Genomic DNA, 12,785 nt, shown 5'->3' with positions numbered 1-12,785 from the left:
GTGTGAGAGATCTATTTTACTATGTAGGCAGTTTGTATTGTAAAATGTTGTCACTAATCTGTTTTTTAATGCATTTTTTTCTTACAAAAATGTGATTATTTTTGTTGTGGTGGTTGAGACTTGTGGATTTTTTTGTGTCCTCTTATCAGTACTTAAAATGAAAAACAAAATCATGTATCCGGTAATTTATAACGCTTCCTGTTCTGCATAACAGGCTGAAGTGCAGAAAGGGCTAATCATAGCAGAAAACACTGGGAAATGTGGAGGCATGAATATAGTATTAGGCTTAGTGGCCAGGACAGTAGGTCATTTTCTGATTACACATTTCCTAATTTATACAAGTTCAAACAGGTGCCATTACTACTGGTAATGAATGGAGGACAGAGGAGCCTCTTAAAGAAGAATTTACATGTCTGTGAGAGCCAGAAATCTTGCATGTTTTTAGGTGACCAAATACTTATTTTCCCCCATATTTTGCAAAATAAATCTTGCCAAATCAGGCCAGTTCATTTTCTGGATTTGTTTTCGCATTTTGACTCTCATAGTTGTGGTCTACCTATGATTTCAATTACAGGCCTCTCTCATCTTTTTAAGTGGGAGAACTTGCACAATTGGTGGCTTGGCTGAATAAATACTTTTTTCCCCACTGTAATCTATCCCCTTTTTTCAGTGGAGCTATGGTATATGTGCTCTGCTACCTCTTCAACCCCATGTAAGGCTACTTTCACACTTCCGTCGGTACGGGGCTGTCGCAAACCGTCGGCCCGACGGACGTTGTGCTAAATTTAGCACAACGTGGGCAGCGGATGCAGTTTTACAACGCATCCGCTGCCCAGTGTGATGTGCGGGGAGGCGGGGGCGGAGTTCAGGCCGCGCATGCGCGGTCGGAAATGGACACGTCGCACAAAAAAACGTTACATTGAACTTTTTTTTGTGCATCGCATCCGCCAAAACACGACGCATCCGTCGCATGACGGATGCGACGTGTGTCCATCCATCGCGATCCGTCGCTTATTCAAGTCTGTGGCCAAAAAACGCATCCTGCAAGCACATTTGCAGGATCCGTTTTTTGCCCATAACGACGGATCGCGACGGAGGGCAAAAGATGGAGGTGTGAAAGTAGCCTAACTGCTGGATATAGCCGACCTCTGCCATTTGTCAGTCCAAAAGGCTCCGCTTTATCAGCAGCCTGCAGGCATGTCTCAGTGGTCAGATACTACTCATCTAGCTGTATCCCCAGAATATCACTTTCAGAATAATAATAAAAAAAAAGCAAAAGCCATGGAGATGTAGGTGCGGACCCTATCTTTCTCTTGTATAAACCTTGCTGCACCAGGGTCAGGCGCATCTCTGGCACTCCCTAGGACAGGCACAGGTTAGAAAAACGCCTATAATATCTAATTGTCTCAATTTCTGGGCTCTAGAAGTAATCAGTGACCGTCATAGGGATGTATTAAAAGAGAGAACACAATATCAGATGAAAAAAAAAAAATAATCACCATAAATGTAATAAAACATAAAGTGCCCAAATTTGACAACTGAAAGGCCATTTCCAAAAAAAACCCTCTTATTTGTAAGAAAGCCAAAATATCCACAAACTTTGCTTTTTTTCATTCATAAAACGAGCAAAATAAGTAATTGTGATTAAAAAAAAAAAAAACCCTCAAAGTATGAACCTTCAAAAGTGAGAACCTTGAGGCGCAATGAGCCTGAGAGGCCACGGAGGTCACACCTGCTCTCCACAAGGATGGTGGTAAAATGGAGTTTGGGGGTTTTAGGCAGCACCTAAATATAGGAAGGTACAGGGAGGGATCCCCTGCCACTTTGGATAGGAAGGGGCAACAAATATGTGTGAGCTGTGCCAGTCAGGCTTATTGCGCCTGACGCAGGGTTTAAAACTTTTTCAGGTGATCTCTGAATAGAACCAGAATATCAAAGTCCTGATTCTATGTTCCCCTGATACTTGCACTGATAAATATTGCCTTTTTGTGAAGGTGGATACTGGCCTTGTTTGCATCAGCTTTCTTCAACCATCTCCTATTCACTTGTTGAGGCTCAGAAATGTGAGAGCGAGGAAGCAGAGACCGTGACAGCAATGGCGTCCCTGTCTGTGGGCGTCCGTCCAGAGCGAAGGTGAGCATTGCTATAGTTTGTATGTATTACATGCATTGTTGACAATTGTGTTAAGAAACCTGTGTTTTTACAAACAGTTACACACAAATGATTCACTGAATTGTGCGAGTCTTGTCATAATTGCTGTCTGACGTTAAAGAACGTTGAGCAACAAATGTCAGTGAGTTATCACAGCCATTATAGAGACTTAATAGGTAAGTGCACCAATGGACAATAATGCGTTCCTCCAGTGATCACTTGAGAAGCTTCCCCAAACCTAGTCTGTAGACTCTGTAGACGGGACTTGTTAGTTCGTAAGGTCCTGGGCTTACAGCAGCCTCTTTCAGGAAGTCATTGCAGTGAGTAGAGGTGGATACCAGACTGCAGCTCCACTGTATCTGCACTATATCATGGAGGACATTGATAACTTCCTGTGAATTAGGAGGAAGGAGACGTTCAGCACAAATATTTTGAGTTTTGGAAGGAACCTTTCATAAGGATCTAGGAACACTATGAAACCTTTATTTTTTACTGGAGCTAGGTTTAATCCCCTGATAGGTTACCGACACTAGATATCATGATTGGGTGTCCATATTTTAGCTAAAATTCCCAGTGCAAATGGCTTTACAGCTCATACCTTTGGACTGAAGTTGGGGTCTCCGCTCAATGGTCCCTCAAATTAAACAGGGCAAATGAGGTCTTTAGAGGGTTTATCCAGTACTTAGTTTTTAGGCCCATAGCTAAAAATAAATTCTCTGCGCTGGCATTGCAAACATTGAGGGAGGAAATTTGCTCAGTCAAGATTTTGTTCTGAATGTACTGCATGTGATTTACAACTTCACCAGAAGAGGAGCGACTGGGTCAGGTCTGAATCTGTGGATACATGAATAAAATGCAAAGTTGCCTAATCTTCCAATGAAGGAGCAAAATGCTAGTTTGTTGACTGATTTTATATTTCGGTGATGTTTTATTTTTTCTTTCATATCAGCCTTGCAGCTACTGGGACTCATATAAACCCTTATAGACTCATACTTCATGATCTTTAACAAAATTCGCACATAGATTAGCAGCAATAGTCCTACTCAAAAGCATCTAATGAGTGTGTGCAAGGACTGTGATCAGAGGGGGAGCAGGGCCAGGTGTGTAATCACCTGTTGTGATTAGTGAATCTTGTGTTATCTGCCATTGTAAATAAATAAGGAAAGTGCTTCATGTGCAGGACAATAGTGTGGGATAATGTCAGGGATTGCACTCACCTATTTTCACATAAGAAAAAAAAAATGGCTTAAAAAGCCATAGCCAGCTCACCAACCAGTCCTGCAGGTACGGAGCACGGAAGTTCGTCCTGACCCAGACGTCCTAGCAGCAGCAAATCCAATAGAAAATAGATACTCCAGCTCCGATAAAATTGAAGTCTTTATCCAAAATGGTTAAAACATAGTCTTACATTTGGTGGACCAAATAGGTGTATATAGATCACGGCCGTGATCTATATGCACCTGTTTGGTCCACCAAATGTAAGGACTATGTTTTAACCATTTTGGATAAATAAAGACTTGAATTTTATCGGAGCTGGAGTATCCATTTTCTATTGGATTTGCTACTCACCTATTTTGGCTGTGCTGGAGGCAAAAAAAAATAATTTCTTTACCGCTTCATTGGGGAACACAGATAACCGTGGGTGTATGCTGCTGCTGCTAGGAGGCTGACACTATGCAAAAAGGAAAAAAAAAATCGCTCTTCCCCAGCAGTATACACCCACTGACAGGCACCAAGCACCCCAGTTTGTGCTTAGTGTCTGTAGGAGGCGGACCTGGATCTCCCCAGATCCGCAGCTAATCGTTTTTTTCCTTACAGGTTTTATGTGTTTCACTAATTCTCTACTTTTGTCTTTCAGATACAGCGTTAGGGAATCAGGGTGTTGCTTCACTCTGCCTTCCCATTATTAGCGGCTGAGCGAGCAATGTGGTGTCACCCACATCGCAACACTCAGGCCCGCTGGCAGGACATTTTACCCTCACACCTTCATAGGAGCTTCAGGACTTATTCGGTGGCTGGTCCTTGCCAAATTTTCTCCTCACCCCTCTCCTCGTAAAGGGCTGAGATGGAGGCGGTGACTTTCCTAAGGGGGTTGATGCCGCCTCCTGGAAGAGGGATCTTCGTTCCAGCCTTCCTCCCACCCCTTGGGCCCCTAGAAGACCCTCACCCTATATGCGGACCGGCCAAGCAAGGTAAAAATCATCTTCTCCGGGGGCATTTTGTTTTGAGTTGCGCTCCACATTCTGCCTGCTCCTCCCCCCCCCATTTTTGGATCTCGGCTAGACCAGATCATCTCGGACGCCACCGGGGGTAAAAGCACTTCCCTCCCTCAGTCTAGACCCAAGCGTTTTTTCGGTAGAAGGGGCCCTCGACCCTTTACACATTTTCGACAATTTCCAGCTTCGGATTCCTCCTCTCAACAGGAGCGTCCCTCCGCTTCAGGTGAACGAAGGAGACCCTCTTACAAGCCAGCTCCCAGATGGAGACCTAAAAGCCAACCCTCAAGGTCCTCTGGCTTCCGTCCCGATAGATTTCGTTCCAAGTGACGGGTCGCCCCCACCTGGAAGTCTTTCCAGGGTGGGAGGCAGGCTTCTTTCTTTCAAGGACGCCTGGTTGTCTGTGGTCAGCGACGCCTGGGTCAGGGAGATCGTTGCCTCCGGCTACAAGATCGAATTTTCTTCCCTCCCAGAAGGTCGCTTCTTCCTCTCTCGTCCACCGAAACACCCGTCCCAATTACCCGGTTTCCTTCAAGCCGTGTCTTCCCTGGTTGCCGCTGGCGTAGCCGTTCCCGTTCCATCAAACGAGCGTTTTTTTGGGTTCTATTCGAACCTCTTCGTAGTACCGAAGAAGGACGGTTCCCTCCGTTCAATTCTGGATCGCAAGCTTCTGAAACGCCACGTCCGACTCGCCACTTCAGGATGGAATCCTTGCGGTCAGTGATAGCCACTATGGAACCCGGGAGTTTATGTGCTCAGTGGACATTCAGGATGCGTACCTTCATGTTCCCATTTGTGTACGGCACCAGAGATACATTCGGTTTGCAATCCAGGAAGAGCACTACCAATTCATGGCCCTCCCATTCGGCCTGGCGTCTGCCCCCAGGGGCTTCAAGATCATGGCGGCGGCCATGGCCATCCTTCGTTCCAGGGGGATCCTCATTATCCCTTACCTGGACGATCTGTTGATCAAGGGATCATCCCATCGAGACTGTGCGCGAAGCCTCCAAATCTCTCTGGACACTCTGACTCGTCTCGGCTGGATCATCAACCAGGACAAGTCCTCTCTGATTCCTTCTCAGCATCTGTCCTTCCCGGGCATTTAATTCGACACAAACTTGGCTTGGGTCTTCCTCCCTAAGGGCTAGTTCACCGTTCTCTGTAAAGCAGTCCAATCTCTAAAACACCTAGCTCCCCGCTCACTACGATTCTGTATGGCAGTCCTGGGAAAGATGTTTGCCTCCATGGAGGCCGTTCCTTTCTCCCAGTTCCACACTCGTCCCCTTCAGCTGTTTCTTCTGTCCACCTGGAACAGGCCCACGACCTCTCTGGACCGTCCGTTCGTCTACCTCTCCTAGTACGACAGTCACTAATCTGGTGAACTCTGTCCTCCTCAGTCCTGAGAGGGAGGTCCTTTCTTCCCCTTCAGTGGCAGGTCATCACCACCGATGCCAGTCTGCTCGGATGGGGAGCAGTCTTCCGACATCACACAGCGCAGGGTCGCTGGACCTCCCTGGAGGCTCTTCTTCCCATCAACCTCCTGGAGATCAGAGCAATCTTCCTTGCCCTACTCCACTGGCAGTCTTTCCTGACGGGCCGACCCGTCCACATTCAATCGGACAACGCCACGGCCGTGGCGTACTTGATCCACCAGGACGGAACTCGCAGCAGTCAGGTAATGGCGGAAACGGCGAAGATTCTTCGGTGGGCGGAACGTCACGTTCCGGCCATATCAGCCGTTCACATTCTGGGGGTCGAAAATTGGGCAGCCGATTCCCTCAGCTGCCAAGGTCTGGCAGCAGGCGAGTGGTCTCTCCATCCCTCAGTCTTCGATCAAATCTGTCATCATTGGGGCACTCCAGACATCGATCTCATGCCGTCTCGGATGAACCACAAGGTACCTCGATTCATAGCCAGATCCCGGGAACCTCTGGCCATCAGCCAAGACGCCCTGGTAATACCCTGGTCCCAGTTTATTTCCCTACCTGTTTCCTCCCCTTCCCTTGATCCCAAAGGTAGTTAGAGGGGATTCCAGTCATCCTGATAGCGGCAGACTGGCCAAGGCACCCTTGGTACACGGAGCTCGTAAACATGCTCTCGGATACCCCCTGGAGACGCCCAGACCTTCTCTCACAGGGCCCGCTCTTCCACCAGAGTTCTCAGTCTGAGTTTAACGGCATGGCCGTTGAGGCCGCGGTCCTAAGGGAGTCCGGTCTTTCTCAACAGGTCATACAGACCATGATCGGAGTCAGGAAGCCGGCTTCTCGCATTTACCATAGGTACTGGAAGGCTTTCTTCCGGTGGTGCGAAACAAACTATGTCTTTCCGATGTCCTTTTCCCTTCTGGACTTTCTTGGTTTCCTGCAGTCTGGTCTCGACGCCGATCTGTCCCTCAGTACTCTAAAGGGTCAAGTCTCCGCTTTGTCCATTCTTTTCCAAAGGGATTTGTCTTCCATTTCTCAGGTAAAGACCTTTCTACAGGGAGTTGCGCATCTTGCTCCTCCTTTCTGGTCTCCGTTGGAACCTTGGGACCTCAGTTTGGTTCTCGGTGCTCTTCAAGCCGCTCCCTTGGAACCTCTTCAGGACGTTTCCTTTTTCCTTCTTTCTTGGAAAGTGGCCTTCCTCATCGCTATCACATCAATTAGGAGGGTCTCCAAGTTGGCAGCCTTATCCTGCCTTTCCCCCATTTCTGGTTCTTCATCAGGAAAAAGTAGTTCTCAGACCTGTCCCTTCTTTCCTTCCCAAGGTGGTATCTGCTTTCCACGTCAATGAGGACATCGTTCTTCTCTCATTTTGCCCTTCCCCGGTTCATCCTCTCGAGCAGTCTCTTCACAAACTGGACGTGGTCAGGGCCGTTCGGATCTATCTTTCTAGAACTGCCCACTTTTGCCAATCCGATTCTCTGTTTGTCATTGCCGAGGGTCGCCGGAAAGGCCATCAGGCATCAAAGTCCACGATTTCTCCCTGGATTCGTTCAGCGATAACGGAATCCTACCGTGTTCATGAGACACGGCCCCCTCCCGGGGTGTGGGCCCACTCCACCAGAGCTGTCGGAGCTTCTTGGGCTGTTCGTCACCAGGCCTCTGCCTTGCAGGTTTGCAAGGCCGCAACCTGTTCATCTTTGCACACTTTTACGAGGTTCTATAGGGTTCATACCCAGGCCTCGGCTGATGCAGGTTTTGGTAGGAAGGTACTGCAGGCGGCGGTTGCACACCGGCCGACCTGAACCCTTCTCTTAGTTTTTTTCTACCCATCCTTTTCTGGGACTGCTTTTGGACGTCCCACGGTTATCTGTGTCCCCCAATGAAGCGATAAAGAAAGAGGGATTTTTTGGTACTTACCGTAAACTCTCTTTCTTGGAGTCTTTATTGGGGGACACAGCACCTTCCCTGCTTGTTCGTTTCTTGTACTGTGTTTGGGCCTTAGTGCCCTGATTGAGTTGGTACTTACGTGTTCTAAGTACTGGTCGTTTCTTCTACTGCTTTTCTCACCAACTGAGGTGCTTGGTGCCTGTCAATGGGTGTATACTGCTGGGGAGGAGCCATTGTTTTTTCCTTTTTGCATAGTGTCAGCCTCCTAACAGCAGCAGCATACACCCACGGTTATCTGTGTCCCCAATGAAGGCTCCAAGAAAGAGATTTTACGGTAAGTACCAAAAAATCCCTCTTTCTTCCCCTCCGCAGCCACTAATACATTGTGTGTCCACTTCAACAGGAAGAATTTGGTAAAAGTTCCTATTTAACTGTCACAATCAACAAGTGTAAATGGGCCTTTACAATTTTTGGGTTGTATATTTAAAAGAAATAATTTCTTGCCCCTTTAATCTTTCAGGGGCAACCTCCCGAGATCTTCCTCTGTCATATGTCAGGATGCAGGCTATGGATGGGCAGATATTTCGTATTTAGTGATGAGTGAATGTGCTGGGATAAGGTGTTATCCGCCCATGCTCGTGTGCTAACCGAATGTCTTCGTCGTTCTGGAATAATATGTTCCCACGGCTGCATGTCTCATGGCTATTTGACAGATGCAACACATGCAGGTATTGCGGTTGTCTAACAGCAGCGAGACATGCAGCCACGGGAACTTGAACATATTTTCCGAGCACGCCGAAGACACTCGGTTAGCACGGGCAGATAACACCTTATCCCAGCACATTCGCTTATCACTAGTTGTATTTCGTACTGGTCGTTATCCTGGACAATCTGTTGGGAGCGTTTTACTGAGCTTTTCCTTCTCTCCCCTAGGACTGAGGAGGAACCGATGGATGAAGAACCCCCACTGTAGCAAAGTGACTGGTGATTGTCCGTTGTGTAATTCCGTACATTTGTTGGGGGTTGCCCCCTCCAATTTCTCCGCCTGTGCTCTGTCTGCAGGAAGACGAGCAGCGACATGGATGTAAAGAACTCTGTGTACATCATATCCACAGAACCACAAACGGCAGCGCACAGCACAATGCACAGCCGCACTGTGCCGTTCCTGGATAGAGGAGGCACTGCTCCTCCAGGAGCCAATGGCAGCTCTTGCCAAAAATGTTTTTTTCTTCATGATTTTTTTTTTTAAAACAAATACTATTTAAAAGAAAAACAAGGATAGAGTGACCTCTTCAGGGGTCCTCACAAACCGTTTTGGTGCTTTAACATTCTGCAGCAGATTTACAAGGATCCTGTGTGCGCTGAAGGAACGGTGACCGCGCTGCGCGGACGCTTCTGTACACCACTCGGTCCGGCCTGTTTTTCAAGCGTTCTTTCTTCATAATGGGGTATATGCAGTGGACCAGAGAGATCCTCCGGAGCCTGTTACCACAGCGAGGGACTTTTGACCCTGGAACAGAAGCGGGAGGAAGGATTGTGCCTTGTCCTTGGATGGAACTCATTTTCATTTTTCCATTTGAATGGTTTTATTCCTTTTATTGTTTGTGAGGATTTGAAGGACATGCCTTAAAAATATACAACATCCGTAACCAACAGAAGATGTGACGTCGCATTACACCAACCCTTGCGTCCTCTCGTTGATCCGATGCTGTGATGTGGTGGTGATGGCTAACGGCAGTCATCTTTTTTTTTTAATGTTATTTTGTACTTTTTGATTTCTCGAGTTGCATGTCGTATACATACGATGACCGGACTGCGGCCTCCACCTGTGAAGTGGCCTCTGCAAGCAGAAACTTTAATTGCAACTGTTGCTGATTTTTTTAGGTGCATTTTACCATGTGGAGATGGAGGATGTGGCCTCTCTCTGCGCAGGTAGCATGCTCAGCCTGCGCCAATTCCTTTTTTTTTTTTTTTTTTTTAAATGGCAACTTTTGTTCTGTTTTTACTTTTTGTGTAAAATTCCTTGAGCAAACCCATTGCAGCCGGCAAGCAGTACATTTCCAGTTCTCATTTCATTTTTTTCGTACTGATTCAAAGCTTTATTCCCCTTACATTTTTTTTTTAACATAAGGAATGTTTCTTGTAGTATTTTTTAAAATTTTTTTCTTTATCAGGGGATAATTTTAGATTCCAATCGACTCCCTCTGATCTTCCCACCAAGACTTCCTTTATGTATCTGAAATGTGGGGACGGCGTCAGCGGCGACATCCATCTTTTATCTACGCCATAGAAAGGATGACTGTGACGTCTGATGAGAGCTTTCCTCAAGGGGGGGACGCCTTACCTCACTTTACCAGATCAGAGAGCTGTTACGAAGACTTTAATTTCCTTAAGGAGACCAACAATGTACTGTACATGAGCCTTGCTCCTGGGATTGCATGGAGGGAGCAGGGTGATCTCAGCCTTTGGATATAACCTCAATATAGCACTTATTATCCATGCTGAGAGCTGTGGCTGAATTTCCAGCAGCATGTGACTCGCACCCATTGCCTAACAGATTCCTGGGACGAACCTCCTCACTGTCGGGGGAACAGCATTTTGCTGCAGATCAGCAGCAGTTTTCCGTGTTCCTCCGCAGCTTCTTCTGGGATTTGGCTGTTTTGAATGGTCCTCCGGGGACTGTGCTGCAGGCTGCACCTTGACATATGTCGTTTCCTGTCCTGGCAGCACATGATATGTTCTGGAGTGATAGCCAGGGGGCCTCCGAGTGCCCCCCCTCTTGTGTCGGGACCCTCACATTGTGCCCTTACTGTGTGTATTTATTATTAATTTCATGGTCGTTCTGTAAACTACACTACAGCCTATGACTGCACAAAACCGCACCGCACTGCACCAAACAGTCCTTTTATTTCCTGGTCACACTGTGTGTGGTACTTGCAGTCCTCTCCTCTGCTTTACATGCACCCATTTTTTTTTTTATTTTTTTTTATTATTTTTTTCGTACACAAAACAAAGTATTGTTATTTTGTGTCACCCGTACTGATGAAGATGTCTTGAATTTCTTGTATCTTAAGGTCCTGCCATAACCTGCATGCTTTCCGATGTCTTACGGCATGTACGACTAGGCTGAGTATACACTGGATCTGCTCTGGAAGATGTATCCAGCCGCCTGATTCGAACATTCACATACAACGACACATTTGCAAATCATTTTTAGCCATCTACCATTTCTGATTTTTATTCCCTCATACACACACAAAAAATGTTTTTATTCTCGTATATACAGTCTTCTACCTGGTTTTATGACTCTCAGATATTTTCTGGATTTTTTTTTCCAATTTTTCTTTATTTTTTTTTCCGCATCCTGAATGCATCTTTCAGAGCACGGACAGATGATCGCTTTCCAGAAGTGTTCGGCCCCTAGTGTAATGGGTATCAAACAGTTGGCATGTGAAAAGTGGGCCTGTCAGAGGGTGCAGAAGGGGCAAATTTTCTTAGAACATTAACCCCTTTTTTAATTTTTTTTTTTTTTACTTTGAATTTCATTCCTTGTTTTTATTTCTTTTTTTATACCCTGCACGCGCTGCATTTCCACTCATTCCATGTTTTATACATGTATCATTTTGTGTGTGCAAGGGAGGGGCCACACTCCTATTTCTGGGCATTGACCTCCCTATAGATTAAAAAAAAAAAAAAAAAATTATATATAAAGATAATTATATATAGAAATATATATATATATATGAATCTATTTTTCTAGATTTTACTATATACTTTGAGGTTGCATGAATCAAGCACAGCTCAGTCCTATGTTGTGCAGTTGGTCGCAATGCTGTGCAAGGCGGGAAGGAACGGGCAGAGAATACGAGGGGTTATTTGGCTAAACCGAATATTAAGAAGGGCACTTGTTTTATGATTTCACCCGGATCAATCTCAGAGTATTGTGTTAGGCTATATAGTGTTTTTAGTTCTGTATTTAAAGCAAAAAAAGGGTTGTACAGTAATAGAAAAAAATAGTTGTTTTTTTTGTTTTTTTTTAATAAGAGACAGCGCCACTCTTGTCAATGGGCTATTTCTGGTATTGCAGTTCAGCTGATTTTAAGTTAATGGAGATGAACGATAATACCAAACACAGCACATGGACAGGAGTGACTGTTACTTTACAATGAAGATAAACAAACAAAAAAAAGCATAACCCTTCTTTCTAATCCTGGACAATCCCTTTAAGTAATCATTAACGGTCTTGAAATTACATTTAATCATGACATGAATTTCATGAAATATATAGTATTGTGCAAATGTTTTAGGCAGATGTGGAAAAGACGCTGAAAAGGGAGAATGCTTCAAAGATGGAAGCGTTAATAGTTGTTTTTCTATCAAACGGCAAAATGTGAATGAACAAAAGAGAAATATTAATAGGCATCAATACTCCGTGTGACCGCCCTTTGCCTTCAAAGCAGAATCAATTCTATGTTCACCTGTCACTTGCACACAGTATTTGAAGGAACTCTGGAGGGAGGTTGTGCCAAACATCTTGGAGAACTAACCTCAGATCTTCTGTGGATGTAGACTATGTCACAGACAGACTGGATGATGTTGAGATCAGGGCTCTGTGGAGACCGTATCGTCACTGCCAGGACTCCTTGTTTTTCTGTACGCTACATATGCTGCTTAATTACATTGTATTGAGGACACCGTTAATCTTGACCAAATCCCCCACTCCCATTTGCTGTAATGCAGTCCCAAACATGTAAGGAGCCTCCACCATGCTTCACTGTTTCTGCAGACCCTCATTATTGTACTGATCCCCATTCCTTTCAGCAATCAAACTGCATTCTGTTACAGCCAAATATTTCACATTTTGACTCATCAGTCCAGAGCACTTGCTGCCATTTTTCTACATCCCAGTTCCTATGTTTTCATGCACAGTTGAGTCTCTTGGTCTTGATTCCATGTTGAAGGGTTGGTATTTTTTTTGGTCACAATTTCTCCGTGAAGACAACATGTGGCCAGACTTTTCTGAATTGTAGATGTGTCTCACTGATTGTTGCCAGTTTTGAGCTGATGGCACTGCTGGACATCGGAACGAAGCATGATGTGTCTTTCC

At 45.6% G+C, this 12,785-nt stretch overlaps 1 protein-coding gene across 2 annotated transcripts in view; it reads left to right on the top strand.

Moving 5' to 3' along the window:
* The window catches only part of HDAC4 (histone deacetylase 4), a 173,179-nt gene extending 161,819 nt beyond the window's left edge, over positions 1–11,360 (top strand). For both annotated transcript variants that reach the window (XM_077272390.1, XM_077272391.1), the window contains 2 exons: positions 1,995–2,133; positions 8,612–11,360. In XM_077272390.1, the coding sequence (XP_077128505.1) occupies positions 1,995–2,133; positions 8,612–8,651 (179 nt within the window). In that variant the 3' untranslated portion in view covers positions 8,652–11,360. The remainder of the gene's footprint in view (positions 1–1,994; positions 2,134–8,611) is intronic.
* The last annotated feature ends 1,425 nt before the right edge of the window (positions 11,361–12,785 follow it).

Source organism: Ranitomeya variabilis, chromosome 7 (genome assembly GCF_051348905.1).
Source record: "Ranitomeya variabilis isolate aRanVar5 chromosome 7, aRanVar5.hap1, whole genome shotgun sequence".
Lineage (NCBI taxonomy): Eukaryota > Metazoa > Chordata > Amphibia > Anura > Dendrobatidae > Ranitomeya > Ranitomeya variabilis.
The sequence above is the reverse complement of the archived record's forward strand: the minus strand, read 5'-3'. Positions and strand labels throughout refer to the sequence as shown.